The sequence below is a fragment of the Xyrauchen texanus genome, chromosome 49 (assembly GCF_025860055.1).
Source record: "Xyrauchen texanus isolate HMW12.3.18 chromosome 49, RBS_HiC_50CHRs, whole genome shotgun sequence".
Lineage (NCBI taxonomy): Eukaryota > Metazoa > Chordata > Actinopteri > Cypriniformes > Catostomidae > Xyrauchen > Xyrauchen texanus.
The window spans coordinates 19,570,035-19,594,918 of record NC_068324.1 but is presented as its reverse complement, the minus strand read 5'-3'; the positions used below and the strand labels follow the sequence as shown (position 1 = coordinate 19,594,918).

General features: G+C 35.8%; 1 protein-coding gene across 2 annotated transcripts; it reads right to left on the bottom strand.

Moving 5' to 3' along the window:
- Positions 1-10,905: 10,905 nt before the first annotated feature.
- Positions 10,906-18,574, bottom strand: kras (v-Ki-ras2 Kirsten rat sarcoma viral oncogene homolog). Of its 2 annotated transcripts, XM_052122608.1 has the most exons (6): positions 18,207-18,574; positions 15,799-15,916; positions 15,312-15,490; positions 15,041-15,200; positions 13,750-13,874; positions 10,906-12,809 (listed from the first exon to the last, which is right to left on the bottom strand). In XM_052122608.1, exons 2-5 carry the CDS (start codon positions 15,907-15,909, stop codon positions 13,755-13,757), a joined length of 570 nt encoding a protein of 189 aa, XP_051978568.1. In that variant the 5' UTR covers positions 15,910-15,916; positions 18,207-18,574; the 3' UTR covers positions 10,906-12,809; positions 13,750-13,754. The 2 variants fall into 2 exon arrangements, with proteins under 2 accessions (XP_051978568.1, XP_051978569.1); XM_052122609.1 differs by lacking the exon at positions 13,750-13,874 and having other exon boundaries at positions 10,913-12,809.
- Between the last annotated feature and the right edge of the window lie 6,310 nt (positions 18,575-24,884).

Below are 24,884 nucleotides of genomic sequence, written 5' to 3'. Positions count from 1 at the left end.
AGGGTACTGGAACTCTCGGAAACAACATGCCGACTTCCCGTGTGATCATGTTGGATTGTTTCTGTCTGAACTGACTTTTTTTTTTTTTTTGTGGTGCATTTCAGCACAATTTTATGTGCATTGCAAAGAAGATGTTACTGATGGATGAAGCAGTTACAAACTATATTGGATCCGACAAATACATTTGCAAATTGTGTCTTAGCAGAGTTAAACATCCTGTTTCATTCTAAGGTTCAGAGAAAGTGTGGAAAATGGTTGTGAAAATGAGATTATGAAGAAATTTTGATGAAAAAAAAGGACAAAAGAATAACTGACATTAAAAGTAAACCTCAGGGAAGAAAATTGAATTGAAAAAAAATATGCCGATGACACATAACTGTCTGTTTCGACATCTGCAATCTCGTAGATGATCTCTGAGTGGCTCTCTGATATCAAACATACTCATCACCTTAAACTTAACCTTGACAAAAATGAGCCGTGACCCTCACCAAATCTCTCTTTATCAGTTTATCAAACAGTTGTGGCCTCTAGGTGTTTAAAAATGCATGGTGTTTTTGCTGTGGATCATATTATGACTACCCAGTCACGCTGCTTTATGCACTGCAATAAAAGGAAAATTTGTTACACACAACTCTACTCCTCGTGCAAGCTCTAGTGATTGCATAGCTGAAATAATAGTATATCTTTATCCTACTAGACAAACGTACAGTCAAGTTTACTCGCAAGAAAGAAAGTACTTCAAAGAGGTCATGACATGAGGAACTACATTTTCCTTAGTCTTTTGAAATTTAAGAGGTCATTGTACTATAAAAAAATATATACTGTATGTTTCAGAGCTCAAAACTTCATTCTCACTGCAAGAAGAGCATTTGTTGAATACAATCTGCTGAAACAACTCATTCTCTACTTCCTCCACATTGTGATGTCACACTGTGGTAGACATTTGCCTCTGAACAGCAACACCTACTTTACTTTATCCCTTCAGTAGATCTGCCCAGTAGCGGTGACCATGTCAGTCAAAAGCAGAGAGCCAATCATAACAGTGGACATTTACTGTCAATTTACTGTCAAGTCTGTCATCGGCCTCATCCGAGATGATGATGAGTCTGCATATAGAAAGGAGGTTGAACGGCTGGCTGTCTGGTGCAGTCAAAACAACCTGGAGCTGAACACGCTCAAAACAGTGGAGAAGATTGTGGACTTTAGGAGGAACACCCCAACATTGTCCCCCCTCACCATTCTAAACAGCACTGTGGCAGCAGTGGAGTCATTCAGGTTCCTGGGCACTACCATCTCACAGGACCTGAAGTGGGAGATACACATCGACTCCACTGTGAAAAAGGCCCAGCAGAGGTTGTACTTCCTTCGCCAGCTGAGGAAGTTCAACCTGCCACCAGTGCTGCTGAAACAGTTCTACTCAGCAGTCATTGAGTCTGTCCTCTGCACTTCAATAACTGTCTGGTTTGGTGCAGCTACGAAATCAGACATCAGAAGACTACAAAGGACAGTTCGGTCTGCTGAGAGGATTATTGGTTGCCCCCTGCCCACCCTTCAAGAACTATACACTTCCAGAGTGAGGAAAAAGGCTGGTAAAATCACTCTGGACCCCACGCACCCCGCCCACTACCTTTTTGAACTGTTGCCTTCTGGCCGGCGCTTCAGAGCACTGAGCACCAGAACCGTCAGACACAGGATCAGTTTTTTCCCTCAGGCCATCCATCTAATGAACAATTAAATTGCCCCATTGAGCAATAATTATGTGCAATACACAGTTTAATTTTAATTAAAATTTATATTATCCAACTTATCCACTTCTGCCATTACCTACATTGCTCTGTACATAATATACAGGTTTTTGTTCTTTATATAACAGATTGTATTAGATTTGCACTACGTGTGTATGTGGGTATGTATGAAGGTGAGTGTATGTACGTATATGTATAATTATTTATTTTGTGTTCTTTTTTGTTTTTAATTACCTATGTCTTGCTGCTGTTTTTGGTATTGTTTGTATTGTTGTTGACTGGAAGCTCCTGTCACCAAGACAAATTCCTTGTATGTGTAAGCATACTTGGCAATAAAGCTCTTAAATAAAGTCTTAAAGGAGAAACGGCACCAAAACCAAGCGTTTCTGACAGAGGGTCAAAATGAGGGTAGAAAATAATCATGTTTTACAATTATATGACTGTTTGTGCAAAAAAACCTTTACTAATATTATAAGTGAACCTCACGGAACGTAAAAAAATAAATAAAAAAAAGGCATGTCATGACCCCTTTAATATCTCAGATGTTTTGTTCCAATGCATCGACATTGCATGAAGAGCAAATTGAGATTTTTGGTTTAGTCTCCTGATTTTTACATTTCTTTGAGGAAGACCTTTTTATTATTATTGTTATATATTCATTTGCATCATTTTGCATTGTTTTATGACTGGTCTCCTCACTGGCCTCATTACTGCCTACACAACCATGCAAGAAGGTCAAGACATTTGAAGACCATTCTAACTTTTTATCCTGGCACATTTTGCCGCATTAACAAATATCTTTGTCCCGGTTTGGGGGATTTCACAGAAGTGTTTGAGAGCGCTGCGATTCTGTGAAACTGTGAGCCTGTTATCAATTTCTGAACATTTCAATGTCCGCTCTGCTCACTAGAGGCAGTGAGGATTGCCCAGTTTCAGCAATTTTATCAATCATGCAGACCTATGGTTGTCTGCAGATTACAGCTGCGGTGGAGGTTTGATTGACAGAGTCTGGCCGAAGGTGGACCCAGGAGACTCAAGAGGAGGATTTACAGTGACTATTCTGGCTTGTATTTTCCTCACTATTCTCTCCTGACAGGGTGCAGGTCTATGGCACAGTGAAGACATGTGAAATAGCCCTTTTATATCAAATTTAATGGAGTCCCCCTTTTTTACCCTCCCTCACTACTGTATGTGTGCTTTTTGGCTGGAGAGGCACCTGCCTCTATTGTTCCTAGTAAAGGTTAACAAGCGGATGTGACAGTCTGTGTATTATACTGTGTTTAAAGGTAATTGAAGAACCTACGACAGGGAACTGACCTTTTTCACCAACTGTGATGACGCGTTTCCCCCTTATTTAGCAGCGAAATCTAGCTAACTTTTTATATGATTTTTTATTTTTTATTTTTATATTGAGTGTTGGTTTATAACATTATTCTTTGTATTATATTACCCTGGAATTGGTTTAAAAAAATGAATTACCACAGCTGTGAGCGGGTTTCTATTACTGCTGCTGAATGAGTGACAGTTAATTTGGTATCTTCTATTTGTATTTATTTATTTTTTTTCTTCTGGAAAGTCATTCAAATGTAATTTTTTTCTTTTGCTCTAGGAGCAAATAGGTAAGTGAAAATTATATTTGATGTGATCTCCCATTCACTCCCATTCACCGCTGTCAGAGTTTACCCTGCAGAAGTTTACTTCCGCGTTCCAAAACCCAGAGTGTGAAAAAGTCTATATTTTTTAAAAAATGACATTTTGTAAAAAATACAAAAATAAATGAATTCCTTGGATACTGTAGGCTTTCCACATCAAACTTAACATAAATGTTTTATTTAATTGCATATCAATTTAAATGTCTTTGAAAATAAAATAAAAAAAGAGTCAAATGAATGAACCATTTTTAATATGTATTGTGTAAGTGATTTCTTTCAATTTGTCAAAAATTAAGACTGTCTCTCAGTTGTTGCATCATTTCCACCACACCAAATATTTACTTCTAATATACAGTGTACACCAGCTTGAATTTAAACAAGTCTTATGGGGGATCCCCACCATTTTTATAGTTTTGCAATATACAATTTATACAAAATATACAATATATTTATTTGATCATAATATGCATAACTATATACTATTTATTAAAAAAAGGCTAACATAAAATATTTATATTTCAGATAAATATTGTTATTTTGAACTTTGTATTCATCAAAAAATCCTGACAACAAATTGTGCACAACTTTTTTCAACATTGATAATAATCAGAAATGTTTCTTGAGCATCAAATCAGCATATCAGAATGATTTCTGAAGGATCATGTGTCACTGAAGACAGCGGTAATAGTCCTTAAAATTCAGCTTTGATCACAGGAATAAATTACATTTTACTATTGTATTATTATTATTTTAAATTTTAATCATATTTCACAATATTACTGTTAGTATTGTATTTTGGATCAAATAAGGCAGACTTGGTGAGCAGAAGAGACTTTTGAACAGTAGTGTACATCCAAAAGAATAATTTTAGCATTATTTACCAATGTAGTATTTAGACTCCTAAAAACAACAGGATGATTGAAGTGACACTTTGTGATAACAATGTTTGTTCAAAAGATTTTTTTTTAAATGCATGAAACTAGTTTATTAGATATAAAAAATATAAATTGTGACAAGACAGCCTGTGTTAGTGGTGGTGGCTATTTTTCAACGATTTCATTGCAGTTATATTGTTACACCAGTAGGTGGCGGCCAGCGTTAAGTTATGAGTGAGTCAGTCAGCAGAAGTCAACCATTTCAGTCAAAAAAGGCTGCTTTAGTCAGGAACAAACAATGCTGTGGTTATCAATATGTCAATCATAGCAATTTAAAGAGTGAATCCCGCATTTATATGCCGATGTAATTCCCGAAACTTTGCAGCGTGTACGTGGCAATCTTCCTCCTTTTAAGCAGCATGAAAAACACGTTTAATACAAATTCTGAATGGATTAAAAAAAAGCATAGAAAGCGCACAACGAACGCTCCCTTTATAATCACTAAAAAGCTGTCATTCATCTTCATCGCGATCTTTAGCACCCCTGTAGAACCAGGCCTATTAATAATGAAAAGTGAGTACGCCTAAATGTTTCCAATTTTTGCAAGGAATACAAAAAAAACCGACATGGAGTGGATAGATATAGTAGAAAGATATGTATATAGAGAGAGATCAATTTTCCCCTAAAAAGAAGTCAGTAAAAGTCCGTCTGCGAGTGGAGGTTTATTATTCTACCTTTTTCTTTGCTAAAGTTAGCTTCACCTGGCAGCGTCAAGCAAGCAGTCATGTCAACGATGTCATGCGCTTGGCGGTCTTTCGATGTGGGCGGGGCGTTTACATTTTAAAGAGACAATCCAACCGTCTCCATTGACTTTGCATTGCAAGAGGTTGCCTCCTTGTCATTTATGGCATATAACAAAAGACAGAAAAATGCCTAAAAGCTGCTGTGTGACAAGGTGTACAGCAAACAAGCTAAAAAACAGAAATACATTTTTATAAGCTTCCGAACCGTAAAAGCCAGCCTTTAAGGAGACAAAAGTGGATACAGGCAATAAGACGTGAAGCATCAGCAGGAAGAGTGGGTCAATTGTGGGATCCTGACAATAAAATGTAACTTCTCAATATATCTCCTCCTCTCAGGTTCACATAGGGTGGTGAAATAAGCAATCGACTTGGTTAAAATTCTGAATGTTTTTTTTTTTTTAACAATATCATGTCGCGTTCCAGTGGGCGTAGTTCTCAGAGTAGTTCGAGAACTAGTTGCGCTCTGTCTCAATTGATCCAATTTTATGTCCTGAAACAACCCGTTTTTTTGGGGTCGACAGCTTATAAAAATGTATTTCTGGGTTATTTAGCTTGTTTGCTGTACACCTTGTCACACAGCATCTTTTAGACATTGTTTTGTTTTTTGTTATAAGTCATAAATGACAAGGAGGCCCACACCCCCGGTGTGGGCGTGGCCTAAAACGCTCTGTTTCTATAAACAAACTTAATATAAATTATTTACCGTATCCACTGCATGAATTTAATCAGATTTGTCATATTATTAGTCTTGGGGACTAAGTATTCTTATGGGGGGTCCCGGATACATTAGTTTTGTAGACAAAAATATATTGTGCAACCATATTAATTAATTTAATTATAAAACTAAAATAAAAATACAAACGTTTTTTAAATGGATGACTTTGACCGAATAATTAAGAAAAGCAGCCAATAAGTGCCCAACATAGATGGGATCTCTTCAATACTGTTTAATAAAAATGTCAGGGGGATTCCTCAAGAAGTTGGTTGAGAAAATGTCAAGAGTACATGTCTGTACAAATTCTAGGCAATGGGTGACTACTTTAAAGATGCTAAAATATAACACAGTTTTGATTTATTTGGGTTTTGTTATATATGTTCATTTTACATCCTTGTCTACTAGTGGAAAGTAGGTGACCTTAATACTCAATCATTGTCTTCTGGTTCTTAGATGGACTTGATCGATAGACAGGATTTCAATTGATTTTGGAAGCTTTGCTGTGCCAATGTTACTTTAAATCAGTTATTTTCAACCATGGAGAAGATTTTAATTTGGCTCTGTTAAACCTAACAAACAGAAATGGCAACTTCAATGTGTAAAGGGTTTAAGTCAAAAGGTTCAAACTAAATAATAATATATATATATATTTGACTGGTAGTGTATATATGTGTATATATATATATATATATATATATATATATATATATATATATATATATGTATAATAATAAAGGTCTGTTGGGAAAAAAGGTCAAATTAAAATAAATATCCTGCAGATAATTTTTAATAGCATCATTTCTGAAGCTGCAATTTTGCCAAATTGCCAAATGCAAAAAGTGTGAGGAAAAAAAAAGAATTGTGTGTGTTTGGGAAACATAAAATGTAAGCTATGAAATTAGCTAATTAAATTATCAATGAAAGTTGCATATTGTTTCAAAAAACGTCATTTCCATCAGCATCATTTAGACCATAGAATGACTAAACAACAGAATTTGAGCTGAAAATTAAACTGGTGGGAATTTGAATGAGAAAATCACAAAAATGACAAATTGCCCGTGATTCATGTACATACACTGTTTGACTTTGTTAGATGACAAATTAAATAAACAGTGATAGAGTAAAATAAACTGTTCTATTGAAAATTTCACAGTGCTAAAAGAAACTCCCTGACATTATTTCCTTGAAAAATAATGGGGGTTAGCCCCTTACCTTTTCCAATTCTAGCAACACCCCTGTTTAGGAGTACTCACTGTAAACCCCAATAAGTTAGCATAACTTAATTAAAAATAAGCAATCAGTTACAACCCAGATTTAAGTTAATATAACTTTTTGATTTTAATGTTTTGTACACACGCATGTTAATTGTACTTAACTTGAATTATTGGGTAAGCTAATTTATACATTCTGATAGCACCAAATTCAAAAATTAACTCTTTGGCTGAACTTAAAATTACCATGTAATCTCAATTTATGTAGAGATAACCTAACCACCTAGAACTATATAGAACAAGTTAGTAAAGTGAATGTTGAGATGCTGAATACATTTGAATTGGTAACTCTATTATTTATTAGCATAGCAATAACTCAATGATAAAGCAATGTAGTACATTACTATCTCGTGCATGTCCTTGTACATTTGAGCATTCAGTCTTACAGTTATAGACGGCCTCAAAGCTAATGGCCACAGGTTGAGGCGAAAGAGCGCTATGAGTGAGACAAGAGTACTGCATTTTATTATTTTTCCCTGAAAAAGTAACTAAATGTTTTAAGCCATTAATTACCCCAAAACGGGATTCTTGTAAATTATTTAGGTTGAACCTTTTGACTTGAACCCTTTACACATTGAAGTTGCCATTTCTGTTTGATAGGTTTAACAGAGCCAAATTAAAATCTTCTCCCTGGTTGAAAATAACTGATTTAAAGTAACATTGGCACAGCAAAGCTTCCAAAATCAATTGAAATCCTGTCTATCGATCAAGTCCATCTAAGAACCAGAAGACAATGATTGAGTATTAAGGTCACCTACTTTCCACTAGTAGACAAGGATGTAAAATGAACAACAGTGGTCATAGACACATTTTTCAAAAGTTAGGACACAATTAGTTCAGAGTTGAAGGAAGGGAATGAGTCATACTGTATTTGGCCCCAGCTGTGCACAGGCTTTCCACACAACATAATTACATCAGTGATGTGTATTTTGGTATTCAGTGTAAAAAAGTATGCAAGACACTAGAGATGACATCTGAGCACCACGGTCGCTTCTGAAAACGCCATTATTAATATCGAATGGCTCATCCTATGAAACGTGTCCTTATTTTGCCAGCAGCTAAACTAATCTGGAACAACCTATTCATCATGACACCAGAGACAAAGGTAGGTTTCGAATCCAAAGCAAGCTCGATATTTAATTTTACACGGTGAATGTAATTACGTCTAAGAAATGATACCGTACCCTGGATTAAATCAGGGAGTTATTGAGAGTGCCTGTAATTTTAATTTTGTTAGGATGACATTACAGAAGACCTTCTGTGAAATGATTGTATTATGGGATGAGAGAATACTGCCCCTTTGTGGCACACAGGAGGATATGGGGAATATAATAAAAACATGTTGAAGCAGTTTCCCCCAAAATTTCACATTAATGCCCTGCATCCAATGTTGAACTTCTGAGCTTTTTCATTTCCATTATTTTCAACAGTAAGATAATACTTTTATTACTGTAGAATAAAGTATTTTACAGTATTACAGTAAAAATACAATGAACAGTTACTCCAGTATTTCTTTAAAAAAAAAAATAATAACCAAAACTTTGAAGCTCCAAAAGCACATAAAGGCAGCATAAAAGTAACCCATATGACTACAGTGGTTTAATCCAGGTTTTCTGAAGTGATTTGGTAGGCGTGGATGAGAAACAGATCAATATGCAAGTCCTTTTTTACTATAAATTCTCCTCCCAGCCCAATAGTGGGTGATAGGATGAATGTGAATCAGCAAAAAATAAATAAGAATTAGGAAGTGGAGATTAATAGTAAAAAAATACAAATAAAAAACTTAAATACTGACCTTTTGCCTCACCCACACCAATCATATCACTTCTAAAGACATGGAACCACTGGACCTTCTTCTAAAAATCTTCATTTGTGTTCAGCAGAAGAAAGAAAGTCATACACATCTGGAATGGGATAAGGAAAGTGGAACTATGCAGATGTGGTCTTCTGCTGTTTTAGCACATCCACCTCAAGGCTGTGCATTCAGAGATGATATTCTTCTCACCATAATTGTACAGAGTGGTTATCTGATTTATCATAGACTTTGTCAGTTAAAACCAGTCTGGCCATTCTCTGTTGACCTCTCTCATCAACAAGGTGTTTCCATCCTCAGAACTGCCACTCAAAGGATGTTTCTTGTTTTTGGCACCACTGAGTAAATTCTAGAGACTGTTGTGTGTGAAAATCCCATGAGATCAACAGTTACAGAAACACATATACACTCACCTAAAGGATTATTAGGAACACCATACTAATACTGTGTTTGACCCCCTTTCGCCTTCAGAACTGCCTTAATTCTACGTGGCATTGATTCAACAAGGTGCTGAAAGCATTCTTTAGAAATGTTGGCCCATATTGATAGGATAGCATCTTGCAGTTGATGGAGATTTGTGGGATGCACATCTTTGTGATTTTTCCAGGGCACAAAGCTCCCGTTCCACCACATCCCAAAGATGCTCTATTGGGTTGAGATCTGGTGACTGTGGGGGCCATTTTAGTACAGTGAACTCATTGTCATGTTCAAGAAACCAATTTGAAATGATTCGAGCTTTGTGACATGGTGCATTATCCTGCTGGAAGTAGCCATCAGAGGATGGGTACATGGTGGCCATAAAGGGATGGACATGGTCAGAAACAATGCTCAGGTAGGCCGTGGCATTTAAACGATGCCCAATTGGCACTAAGGGGCCTAAAGTGTGCCAAGAAAACATCCCCCACACCATTACACCACCACCACCAGCCTGCACAGTGGTAACAAGGCATGATGGATCCATGTTCTCATTCTGTTTACGCCAAATTCTGACTCTACCATCTGAATGTCTCAACAGAAATCGAGACTCATCAGACCAGGCAACATTTTTCCAGTCTTCAACTGTCCAATTTTGGTGAGCTCTTGCAAATTGTAGCCTCATTTTCCTCTTTGTAGTGGAGGTGAGTGGTACCGGTGGGGTCTTCTGCTGTTGTAGCCCATCCGCCTCAAGGTTGTGCGTGTTGTGGCTTCACAAATGCTTTGCTGCATACCTCGGTTGTAACGAGTGGTTATTTCAGGCAAAGTTGCTCTTCTATCAGCTTGAATCAGTCGGCCCATTCTCCTCTGACCTCTAGCATCAACAAGGCATTTTCGCCCACAGGACTGCCACATACTGGATGTTTTTCCCTTTTCACACCATTCTTTGTAAACCCTAGAAATGGTTTTGCGTGAAAATCCCAGTAACTGAGCAGACTGTGAAATACTCAGACCGGCCTGTCTGGCACCAACAAACATGCCACGCTAAAAATTGCTTAAATCACCTTTCTTTCCCATTCTGACATTCAGTTTGGAGTTCAGGAGATTGTCTTGACCAGGACCACACCCCTAAATGCATTGAAGCAACTGCCATGTGATTGGTTGATTAGATAATTGCATTAATGAGAAATTGAACAGGTGTTCCTAATAATCCTTTAGGTGAGTGTATATGCATGCATGACTTTATGATGCATTCATTATTAACAAAAACACATTCTCTCGTGGATTTTACGTACTTTTAATTATACATTAAATAAGTGTGGTGAGATTGAGGAAAAACAGGTTTGGGTTGATTTAATAAAACTGTGCTGATCTGGGAACAGCTTTCCTCATCATATTAATCATATTCACCAGATCTTGAAGAGGCAAAAGATGATCACAGACCAGCGGAGACATTTACACATGACCCTTAATTTCTATTAAGTGTCATTCATTTAAAAAAATTTAAAAAAAAGCACAATTTACAAAATATTAATCTTATCACAACTGTATAAAGGTTGTTAAAACAAGGTCCATATATATATATATATATATATATATATTATATTATATATGTGAACCATTTTATCAACATTTGCAACTGGCAAACAAACAGAGAACATTTCTGAAACAATTGAATAGTATCTAATAAGCTTGAGTAACAAGCTGTTCTTAACTGATTTAAAGGGAACAGAAATCACTTAAAATACTTTCACCTTGGCATAAATGTGGACAAACTGATTTAATTCATTTTAGAATTCACCTTTTAATTCAGAATTAGTCATACAGTCAAATTGTGTTACAGGATCAATACTTAGAAAATAAATAGTAGTAGGGGTTAAGGACGCATGGTAAAAATGTTTGCCAACAGTTTTAAAAGCAACATTTTGCCTTTATGCGATATCTCTTATAAATGACATCACATGTATTGCCACACAAAATACATCTTTATATCACTCTCTTTGGTTTGAGTGATGCCTGACAATGTGCCCTCCAGAATTAAGCTAGCAATCCACATTTTACCCAAATAAACTAGCACAACTGCCTCTTGGGAACCTATCAGAGAGCAAATGCACAATTTATGCTTTCCTTGGAAAGAGACTATAATTGGGCCTTAAATACTATTTTTTTTTTTTTATGGCAGCAAAAGCAAACAAGGCATTTGTTTTTTTTCCTTTATACATACATTTGAATCACAATAACTCAACTCGTGGCAGGTTTTATTCACCAATCAATTTAATAAAAAAAAAACATTTTAAAATGTAATTAATCAGACTTCTAAGGTGCTGTTTGGCTGGGCACATGAGGGTAAATCTTCAAACATAAAATCCGCCTCAATGCAAAAGTGAGCACTAGGAAGCTTTCACTAGTGTAGATCCACCAAGAAAAGAAAGTTCTGCTATAATTTTACAAGGCTTTCTGGAGTACTTTATTCTGATTGGTCAATTGTGGTATTCTGCAGCTAAATATTTCCTATAATAACTAACAAACTGAATAATTGACTGTTGTCCCATGCACTTTTGTCCCTTTTCCCAAATTTTGATGAACTACGCCTTTAACTCAATCCTGTCCACCGGAATAAAAGGGTTCATTTAGATTTTGTATCGGACTTTAAACCAGCAGAGCTGAATGTATTAAACCAAAACAATTAAAAATAGCTGTAGAAACAAGATAGCACCCGTCTGCTCCAAATGCTCCCTACACTTGTAACAGTTGCTATTATACAATATTTAAACATTGTTTTACCATTCCCTGAAAGTTTAAAGAACAGAACACTGCATGCAAACAGGGAAACAAAGATTAACGGTTAAGATATCAACAAATATACATTACAATGGCTTGAGGGATTGAATTAATCTTGACTACAATGGACGTTCACATGCAGCTCATTTTTGGAAGTGACATCCCAAGGCAGGGTCATACACAGTGGTGAATGTATCAAAAATTTACCCCTGAAAAGTGTTGGTCCTAAATAAAAGTTTCCTCAAAGATTCAGTTCCCTGTAAAGTCGTGACAAACATGCTTATTTCATATCTTAACATCTACATGACTAGTCTCACAGAATGGTTCTCAAAGCACACTTGTTTTCAAGTCCACATCATTCTTCAAAAATAGATCTACAACTAGATAACCCAACTTGCAAAGCAAATCCAGTTTTAAAACCCCATCCTAAAAAAATAAGTCAAAGAAGGTGTTTAGGGACCAACACTTGGGGCAACTGGCACCAAACAAGAAATAAAGCTCATTTCTTTTAAGAAAGCAAGTAAATAGGGATTAATTCTGTATTCTTAAGAGGCTAATAATTTAGTGTAATGTACAAAATGCAGTTGTGGAACTTCGAGTCTATAATGACAGGGAGGACTTATTCACATTAGTACACATTTTGTCTTGGATTTCTTTTTCTTCTTCTTGCCTTCCTTGCTCATCTTCTCCTTGTGTTTCCTGATTTCTCGGACTAATGTATAAAATGCGTCGTCCACACCCTTAAACAAATAAAAAGTTAAATAACTTTAGGTATTTAATTAAACATCGAATACTAGAACAGAATAAAATCTCAAGGTTGACAGTTTTACACTGATACGACCAACTTTCACCATCAAAATCCAAACTTTAGACACAAATCACAAAACTGGTCTTAGATCAGTGTTAAAAGGGTCATGCTCACCAAACCCACCCAAAAGATTCCAGGTAATATTTGGAAAAGGGCGAAAAGAAATGCCGGTCATATTTCACCCCAAAAATCAAAAGGAAATACAGGATTATATTTACCATGAAGAAAATTATGTTTATTTTAGGACCATAAAAGATCATTCTTTTCCACTTTTTTTTTTTTTTTTTTTTTAAACATATTCCCCCCTACATTTCCATTACTGTATTGCAAATATATATTATATAAAATATATATTGCAACACAACCTCATTCTGATTTACTGCAAGGCAAAATTTAAGGGGGGGGGGACTTATTTCCAGTTATTGCAGTGTGGGGACAACATATAAAAAATATTATATTGCAGTGTGAAAAGAATTACCGTATTTTCCGGTAATTGCCGTGTGAGAGAAAAAAATATATAATATAATATAATATAATATATATATAATATAATATAATATAATATATATATATATATATATATATATATATATATATATATATATATATATATATATATATATATATATATATATATATATATATATATATATCCTTCATATTACTGCAATGTGGATCTGAAAAATAGGCTTCACTTCTCTTCATTTTCTGATAAATGCAATTTGTTTTTATATAATTTTTTGGGATGAAATATGACCTGGGCATGTCTTATCAGTTTGTGTCAGATTTACCAAAGAACAGGCCAAAACATCATGTGGCAGATGTCATACTCCACACCTGGGCTGCAGATGGGCAGCCCTTCTCAAACTTACCCCTTTCACATCAAAACACATTTTTTAAACTTGATGCATCGTGGCGTCTTTTCTTCTTTACTGATTTTTCTCAGCCGGTATTGCCTGATCTCCCGTACCAGAGTATAAAAGGCATCTTCCACTCTCTGCAGTGCAAAACACAACTCCCTTCAGTGTAAAAGAACACATAGCGGTCACAACCGAGAAAGGAAAACAGTCTGAATTGAATTTGGGGGATCCAGTGAAACCTATAATGGTTGCCACAGTGCTGGCAAAATTAATACGGTTTCTTCATTTCTGGGAAATGAGGGAATATTAGGAAATCTGGCAAAATTAAGCTTTTAAAATCAACTCTTTCCACAAACAAGCCAGGTTACTTAAATGGCATAAAATGTTCCCCAAGATAAATCTATGCATTACTTCATTATAGAAGAGTATATGAGAAACACAAACCCACAAAAAAATATAAGTAAATCAAATAATTGGAGTGAATCCGTTATTAGAGCCCCCATAGAAAATTAATCTGAAATCACTACAATGCAATTGATGCCACAACACAGAACTAATGCAGCTTGCAGCCAGAGGAAGATTTGTGGGTATTAAAAGGCAGTGTTTTGGCAGCAGCAGGTAGAGTATGTTGCCAAAGATCATGGCTCAGAACAGAGAGGAAAGAAATCAAATCAATAGTTTGTAAATTGTATCCCAGCACCATAAGGAGTTGTGATTCAGCACTGCAGAGGGAGATACAGTGTCTGCCCTGATAGTTAAACATGACAGATTTCCAGACATAGTGATTTGATACCTCAAATTAATTTATAGTGATTTGACCCCTTGATCAATCCATTTAAATTGCATTCTTGGCTCATAAAAGATTAATTTATCTCAAGGTCAAATATTATAATGAATGCACGAGAAAGACCAGGCGTAAGCCCAGAGCAGTTGTGTTGTGTGATGCACCTGATTGATTATTCATAAAGCTCATTAAAATACAAAACTTAACTCATGAATAAACCCAGTGTAGAGCAAGTACATTTTACTGAAAGCATATTGTGTTGCATTTAAAATTACATGTACCAATGAAAACAAAAGTCGAGCAACATTTATTAAACAAGTAAAATGGATCAAATGTAATTTCACGTTGTCTTCAATCAACTTTGTCCATTTAAAAAAAAAAAAAAAAAAAACATCTTTACAATTCTAATATTTTTTTTTTCCGTTGTTAAGATTTTCAAAGCATCTGAAAATTCATTAAACCACTTTTTTAGATCATAACACACACATGCATCCAAAACATGATCATGTTTTTCCATACCTGTCTTGTCTTTGCTGAGGTCTCTATGAATGGAATGCCATAGCTACGTGCTAAATCCTGAGCCTGCTTGGTGTCCACAGTGCGGGACGGAAGATCACACTTATTCCCCACCAGGACCATGGGGACGTCCTCGGAGTCCTTTACTCTCTTTATCTGCTCTCTGTGAAAGCATATAAACATTACATTATTGGACTACACAGCAATATGAATGTTTTAATACAAAACAGCCCTAACCTGCCACCAAAGCATTCGGTTTGTAACCCTCCCTCACCTGTAGTGGTGAATGTCCTCAAAGGACTTGGTGTTATTGATGGCAAAGACACAGAGGAAGCCCTCCCCTGTCCTCATGTACTGGTCCCTCATGGCGCTGTACTCCTCCTGACCCGCAGTGTCCAAAATGTCCAGTAGACATGTCTCCCCGTCAATAACCACCTGCTTCCTGTACGAGTCCTGTGCAGAAGAGCATTATAAATATAACACTAAACAAAGCCACCAAGGTAAAAGCTAAGATAAAGGTCAACTTTTAAAAATAATCTGTACACGTGAAGATGCCATGCCAGAAAAGTGAAAGGCAGATTGTAAGACGCAAGGATGTTCTGTCTGGAATCTACCTACTATTAAACCAGAAAAACCTGTTGAATCTTTAACACTACATATTCTGCATAGTCACATGTGGGTGAGTTTCAAAGCTTTGCCTGTTGAAAGGCCACATGAAGCAGCTCTCACTTTTTGTCTCACTCTCAGAACACATGCCTCACCTCTATAGTTGGGTCATATTCATCCACAAAGTGGTTCTGGATGAGTTGTATGGTGAGAGCACTCTTGCCGACGCCTCCAGCTCCAACAACCACAAGCTTATATTCTGTCATTTTTCACCTGTAGAAGAAAAAAAAAAAATTACAACATTAGGCCATTGATAAACCCTTCTCGGATTCGAACCTACAACCACTAAGTTACTGACCCATATCGTTAAACACTGAGCCACTTAACTCTACAAGCATATTAGTTTTTAAATGTTTAACCTAAAGCCTGAAGTGTACTTAGTTTTGATGTGAACTTGGAGCATCTGTGTACAGTCGAACGAGAGCCTTTCAAAGTATACTTCATTAAACTGTGCGCACACACAGGCGGTTGGGTTCATGCGCTCGACGACTGGACTATTTCTCTTTTAGTCCCATAAACATGTCTCTATATTTCCTCAGACTCAAGTTATGCATATGCAGGTATTTCGAAGGTTGCGTCACGAGTCCTGTACGAGCGTCCACTTCTGACCGAAGTACACTTTCGGCTTTATTCTCATGTGATTGTTGCAACGCTTGGACTACTGGTCTGACCCAACATAAAAGATTTTAAGTATCACTACGAAGGCATTATATGATCTCCTAATTCTACAACAGCATATTTTGTTACTGTAACATCAAAACAGAATAATCAATATGGGGTTCTAACAAATTATGTACCATGATAGAAAACTACAATTTGGCACTTTTTTAAAGTTATAAATTCTATACTCCTCTATAGCTTTGCCATTGCTTTTTCTGCAGTTCAACAGGACTACAATGTGGGGCAATGTCAAAAAACTGTTTTGTTGCACAGCACATTGTGGCTTTTTTTAATTTTTACAAATGTAATACACTAAACATAACATTATTCGATCTGTACATACATTCTATACATTCACTGTGAGTGAAAACGCTGGAGCGCGGACATTTAAAACAGGCTTACGTTATGAATCATGGAACACTACCATGTTCAGGAAAAAGGTGGATGACTGAATGAAAAGCTTAATCGAAACAAAATCAATTCCAATAGGCCTTTTTTTTTTTTAAATGTACCACATACAAATGAACAAAACCGATACAATATATCACTATTAAAATTAATACATATTACACTAACTGCACAATGTCATTTTTTGTCACTGGAACATATGGAAACGAACCATTAAAAATGGAAAAGATTCAAGAGATGGTGTACTAAGATAGAAAAGTTATTTACAGTGTATATATAATATGCTTTGCTATTACTTTGACAGTGTCATAGCTTTTTTTTTCTATAACTTTTCATAATTGAAACCGATTAATCGAAACAGAACCCATTTCAATAGACTGTCAGAATACCATTTCTGAAGTTACATATACAGCATATTATTACTCTATAACTTCACCTCATTCCATTACATTATTTTTTTCATTATTACAAATGGTTAATCGAAACAGAATTGATTCCACAAATGATAACTATGGCAGAATACCAAAATGTGTAACTTTCTAAGTTACATCATTATACACAACTTTATAACTTTACCCCATGCAGTTTACAAATGAGATCGAAAAACAATACAGAATATAACTATTAAGGCTTTATATCTTCCTCTAACTGAACCATAGCTCATTTTGTTACTATAACATATTGAAAATTGATACAGTGAATTATATATTACGGTAGAGAACCAAGATTATGTACCTTTTGAAGTTATACAGCATATATTATATATACACATCTATGGGCCTAACTTTTCATTACTGAAAATTAAACCAAATCTATTTAAATAGACCATGTCAGAATACCATGATACGTTTATTTAAAGTCAATCGATTGCACAGACGATCGACAACAGCACACAATCACGATTCGACACCATCTATTTATGGTTCCCTACGTCTTAAACACGCGTTTGAGGGTAAAATCGATGTACGAAATGAAAATAAATAGATTAAAATGTTATACAGAAGCTCGAGCGCTATTCTGATTCAGGGCCTGAATTTACATGGGCGTGCTATGACAAGTAATGCACGGACATTTAAACAAACAACAGTTCACGTTGAATCGCTTATAAGCTTCTTCCTTTATATAACCCTTTAAATAATTATCCGTATTGTGTATAGGGGTTTTTCCATTTTTACCTTTTGTAGTTGCAATCAGTTCCGCGTCTGTAATAAGCCTCAAGCGTTTATCATGACCTTGCTATTATGCACATTTAAATATAATGCATTAGCCCTTATAGCCGTTGACAGTCGCAACAAATGATGCAAATGATTTATTCGGACGGAAAAAACAATATCACACGGAGTAAACATATTTTTTCTGCTCTTGGCCTCCGCGCGGAGGCTGTTCTTTACATATGGGCGGATACACGGCTGCGTGCAGCTATATGATCACTTACCCCAAAATTTAAACGATTTTCAGCTCTTTTAAGAGTATTTTCAGTAGTTGGATGAGGTTAAAAGGATTAGTGATGCGGAGTCAAGCAGCCTCTTTCGAGCATCAGCATGCATCTTGCATTATTAGAGTTGAAACATCTGTAGAAACAAACAATCAATCCAGATTGGCGTCCTTCAATGAGACGAACAGCGCGGCGGGCTTGATCAATAGCTATAGCTTATTAATAATAAACGCAGCTAATTCCAGACTGAATATGGTTATAACACGCAAATATAAATGCAGTTTAACTGTAGTGTGTTTGAACACGTCAATGTGCTACGACATATTCAACACTAAACAATGACCGGCTTTTGACAAGCGCTAAGGGCAGTTTTGGTACTGACTGGATTGGCGTTTAAATAGGCCCTAAATATAACCGGAACGTGTACGTGCGTACGTCATCACGTATGTGGATTCTTATTGGATGCTTTTCACGTCAATCTCCTCAGGGTGTTTGCATACCGTGTGCAAGTAGCCAATCGCCTACAATTATCGACAGACTATACAAATCACTTGCCCTAGATCTTTTATGTTTTTACCCGATGCTTTATTTAAAGAATCATAAAAACATTGGGTCGTATTACGTGTGTAACCTGAAGCTATAAATATTTTGCTATGATGAGTAAGATACATTTGTTTCCATATATTCATGCTTGATGTTCACTCCCACAAACAACAAGGTCTTTAATATTGTATAACAAAAGTTATGAAACTATCACACAACACAATTTACACACTATTAGACTACTATTACTATTAGACATAAAACATATTTTTTCTAACAATTAACTTGGGATTATTTTAAAGGTGCAATTAGTCATTTGTTTCCTCATTTAAAAAGATTCACTCCCAAAGAAATAAGCTGTAATTTTAAAACATATAAGTGACCTTATAAAAGCAGTTTTATTCTACATGGAGAGGGTCTCCTCATTGGGGGCTGCCATGTTGGGATCACATGGCCAGTCGAATGTTACTTGCTTAATCTAGAGACTATTTAGCAGAGATGAGCCACTTCTATTAAAATTAATGATAGAAATTGAAACACCCAAAGGTCAAAACCTACAGGTAAATGAGCCAATCACCTTTTAGATACAGAAATCACTTGTCAATCAATTCGATAACGCACATGCGCATTAGCTATACAAGCAGGGAAAATTACGTTTTTTTTTTTGCGTGATCTGAGGTAGAAAAGCACAATTTATGATATAGTTTTGTCAGATATTAGGCCTACTGCTGATCTGAAATATATTTTTGATCGTAATCTTGACCAAGGATGTAACCACATATTCAGGATTGTGTTATTCTGATATATAGTCGATCGTCTGTGAAATAGATTCAGTTTAATCAGTTTGATTAATCGTTGAAGTTACAGTATTGGAAAAAAATTGTAACAGAATGAGCTGAAGTTTTAGAGTATTTAATGATGAATGTAATTTTTAAAAAATGGCATATAAACTGACAATATTATAAATATTTTTGGAGATTTTGGTCTTTCCCCATTCAAGTAGATAGGAGCTGTACATTTATGCCCCTTATTTGTATAGAAAATAGCTGCCCGGGAGCATACCAATAATGGCCGTCAAGTGACCTGACTTGCTAAAAATACTTTGCTTAATCCCAGTAATCACCCTGTTATTGGACACTTTTACTCATGGAATAAATTAATTATGGCTAATTGTTGATAGTGATTTTTTTCAATGGCATTGGTAACTGAAAACTATTGCGTTTGAGTGATGTTGCATCCACACTCCTCGGTGTAAATCCAAGATGACATAAACACAAAAATTATTTTTAAGTGAGATTAAAGCTTTAGGTAAAGTAAATTGAATACACTAAAAGGCACTATATTCATGTTTGTGACTGTTTGTAGCTATTATTTCAAGCATTTTGAGATCAAAGTTTCTAGAAAGTGCTATCCAGTTCTGAGCAGGCTTTAGGTTTATTGGTTTATTTGTTTAGGTGTAGACTTACAGAGCTGAGATATTCTTCCAAAAATCCAAGAATTTGAATATCTGTTCTCATCCAAAATCGATTAAATCACTTCAGAAAACAAGGATTTAAACACTGGAGTCTTATGGATTACTTTTACGGTGCCTTTATGTGCTTTTTGGAGCTTCAAATTTTTGGTCACCATTTACTTGCATTGTGAGGACCAACAGAGCTGAGAAGTCATACACATCTGGGATTGCATGGGTGAGTAAATGATGAGAAAAGTTTCATTTTGGGGTGAACTATCCCTTTAAATAGCTTTTTGTGAAGATTTTGTGTGTATGTGTACAGTGAGGTTCAATAGTCTGAATATGCTTCTATTCTGTATTTTCTAATTTTTTACTTTTTTATTATTTATTAATTCAATTATAATCATAACAATTTGAATGAGAAGTTCTGAAATATTGAAATATTCACATGAATTTTAGAATTTCTTAAAGTTTAGTGTCTTCCTTTTTCTTTGTAATTATTTCAGATAATCCATGACCTTACAGAAACAATTAGCTAGAAATAGTGCAGAAACGGTCTAATTATTTCAGAGTTTAGATAGATAGACAGACAGACAGACAGACAGACAGACAGACAGACAGAATGCTATAACACATTAAATAACTTGTCTATCACAAAAATACACAACTACGCAAACTGCTGGGTTAAAAACAACCCAATTTGGGTTATTTTGGCAACCCAGCGCTGGGTCAAAAAGGGACGAACCCAGCGCTGAGTAAATTTTTTTAAACTCAACTATTGGTTAAAAATGACTAAACTGCTGGGTTAAAATGATCCCAATTGGGTTGGAAATTCACACAGAAATCTTGGTCTTTAAAACAACTTTAACAAACACGCAAGCGCAACACACACACACACACACAATGACTAGAGTAACACAAGCTGCAGTAATAATAAAATGGTAAACATTTATTGACGAGAACACCCTAAAATTTATACAATACGCACAACTAAAAACAGTTTTCAGTGTGTGTACAATTTTGTGCAAATTAAGTGCAATTACAAAGGATAAAAATTTAACTTTTTGTATTCAACCAATCTTTCTAATATAACGCACTACAAGCTGAGCAACAAGCACAGGAAAACACAGTCAAAATAATGAATTTTTTTGTAGTCATAATAAAAATATAAAAAAACTTTTAAACTATTCATAACAGTTTTTTGCCCTTGACCCTGGCTCTGCACTGACAAAACTCAATCAACATACAAAAAATACAAATAAAAAGAATTAAATGCTTAAAATGAAAACACTGTTTTGAAAAATTGATATCAGATGTGTAGAATGCATTAAATGCAAACATCTACAGCAATATAAGAAGTTTAGACAGATGTATGAGAAATGTATACTAGCAGAATCCTTATAGCAGGGAATTCATTTTCAGGAAGTCCATACACCACAATCTGCAATAAATTCCCACACTGGGGAACACGGTTTGCCTTAAAGCAAACATCTACTGCTGCCAGCAATGTGTTTTGCTCAAGTGCTTCAAACAAAGGCCTGAAAGCACTGGTTGTTGTCTCCAAGCATTAGGACATGGAAATTCAGTGGTGTTTTTTGCACGTCGCAGGTACCATATTGGTACCAAAAATAAATAAATAAAGCATAATATACTGTATCTCTGCATCAATGTAAGAAGATAACAACTCTTGAATATTTGGTCACTATGCTTAAAGCACTAGTTTCAATGAAGTAGTTTACTTAGTATGCTACACAGCCAGTATACGATGCTGAAATCCAACATGGTGGCTTCATCAATAAAATCCTCACTGGTTCTTATGTCATGACATTTGGTCTCAAGAGAGACAAAAAAAAAACAATGTTTGAGGTTATTGCTATTTCCCCATATTTGATAAAGGCTTAAATTGATAAATTTTTTTTTTTTTTCATTTGAGAACAAAATATGATTTAAAAGAATATTCCACCCAAAAATGAAAAGTCTGTCATTTAACTCACCCTCACATTGTTCCAAACCTGCCTGACTTTTTGTCATCTTCAAAACATAAATGAAGATATTTGAGCTCAGCTGTTTTTGTCCATTTAATCAAAAGCAACAAAACAAAAACATTCAAGCTCCAAAAACAACAAGTTCTCCATGTGGCTCAAATCGTATATCAGAAGTGTTCTGAAGCAACTAATCATTTTATATGATGAACTTGTATGATGTACTAATAAGTCATTATTTACCCACAAATCAAATCATGACACTCATTCTAACTTGCATATAAAAAAACCTTCAACACAGCCATTAAATCAATCCTAATGTTATGACATCATGACGTCACTGAGAATCAATGAGGATAGAGGAGTTTTGTGATGTCATTTTTTATGTGTTATGTGTGTTCGCTGATCAGTGTAGTGATTTGATTTGAGCGTGTATCTTCTTTTTGTTGCTTCCATCAGGGGTCACCAGAGCGGATGACCCACATCTTTTATCTGGCACGTTTTACCCTGGATGCCGTTCCTGATGCAACCCTGCCCATTTATCTGGACTTGAGTGATTTGAGCATGTATAGTCATCAATTATCAAACTAATCATCATATAAAGTGATGGGATCACTTCAGAACACTTCTGATATATGTCCCGAGCCGTAAGGAGAACTTTTATGATGCACTTATGTACTTTTTTAAGCTTGAAAATACAAATCATCATTGTCTTTCATTATATGGACAAGAACAGCTGAGAACATTCATCAAATATCTTCATTTATGTTCCTAAGTTGAACAAAACACTGAAAGTAACTAGAAAGTAAATACATGATGTGCAACTCTCAACTGTGCAAAGAAAACCTCTGATATCAGGTCCCAAAGACCTTTTGCATTTAAAACAGATGTAAGCCATGCCTTCTACACCTAAAGCCTTGCACTTACGTCAAGCACCTTCTTGAGGTACTTCTGGAATTTTAGGCGAAGTCCAATAACAGGGATAAGAGAGGTTAGAGTGACGTCATCTAGAAGGACGAGAGTTTCTTGAACAATCTACTCAGCTGCAAAGAAAAGATATGCAGAACAAAGATATTTTGATGAAGATATAATGAAACAAAGCAAGTTGTAGTTACTTTTAAATGAACTTTTAAAGATTTGCAGTGAAAAAAGGGTTACATTTCGAACCCCACAATCTTGCCTGACACATGACACATTGTTCTTCATAAGTAGCATCCACAGACATCTGTGTGCAGTCAGATTTTTCTGTCCATGCGGACAACCACGCATGAGCAAATTAATGGATACAAAAGCAATTTTAAAAATTACTTTCGCATCCAGACTCCAGCGTTGAACACAGAAGATGCAGCACGTTTATCATTCAGCTGTGGAGTCCGCCAACGAAATTAGTCCAACTAAACCCAAATCATTAGTCTTGCCATAAAGAAGCACACAAACTGAAATATTATCTGAATAAAGTATGTGAGGGAATCAACATGATTTTAGCATCTTTACATTTAAAGCATTTTAAAATCACTCCTCTTAAGGTCCACTTCAGCCTTTATAGCGCACGTCACCGCATCTGTGGTCTTGGTGTGATAGAAATTACTCCAACCAAAACCTGCTAGCTTTAAAAGAACACTCTCACACTTCTCTCTCCATTCCACTTTGATTCGCTATTTTTAATTTTACAAACATATTCCTGTCTTGAGCCCTGAAAACACAGATGGGCGGAGTGATACTATATGAACACGCAAGAGAACCATTGGAACTTGTCCATTGGAACCATTGGAACATTGGAACCATTGGAAATTGCTCTCTATCACGTCCGCACTCACAACCCAGCGCTGTTGGGTTACTGGTGAGGAATGGTTGCCAATCCAAATTGGGTCAAATCAACCCAGCTTACTTACCCAACAGTCTCAAGCCAGCAGTTGGGTAGACAAAATAAACCAGCATTTTTTAGAGTGCAGTGACTCAGAAAGAATCTTGTTTTAAAATAGACCTTATTCATGCTAGTGCCATGGGCTGTAAGGGATAGACTCAGGGTGCTTTCACACTGGCACTTTAGTTCGAAACAGAGCATGGTTCGTATGAAAAATTGGTAATGTGAAAGCTGTTATGAGCACCTACCGAACCCGAGATTACATGTAGGAGGTGGTCTGAGTTCTGTTGCAATGGAACTGTAGCGTGATTTGCCTGAATGCGAAAGCAACTCGGACTCGGGTGCGCACTCATTCTGGAAGTAAAGTAGCCTGCGCATGCGTTTTAGCCAATGACATCATTAGTTTCGACATCACACGAGGATCAACACATTCCTGAAATTCCCAAAAAATTAATGACACCACAAGACATACAAGTACATTCAACACTATTAATGCTGTCTGTCTGTCTGTCTATCTATCTATACACCTTATAAATACTATATATAAATACTATGTATATTGGACAAAAGCATGAGTAAGCGTGCCGTGTAAACAAAGATACAAATTAATTCCTTGCTATCAGCTGTCTCCTCAAAAAACGATGTTTGCGAGCAGCAGCAAGCCACCTTCCCCTGGACATCTGATGAGGTACGCCATGAAGCGCACATATACGCAGGTGTCATTCACTCTGCTGTGCATAATAGCACCAAAATAACAACAACAACAAAAAAAGTATGATGAGTCGCATTGTGTTCATTATGAGTGTTTGTGATGACGTAAGATGAATGCAAATGGA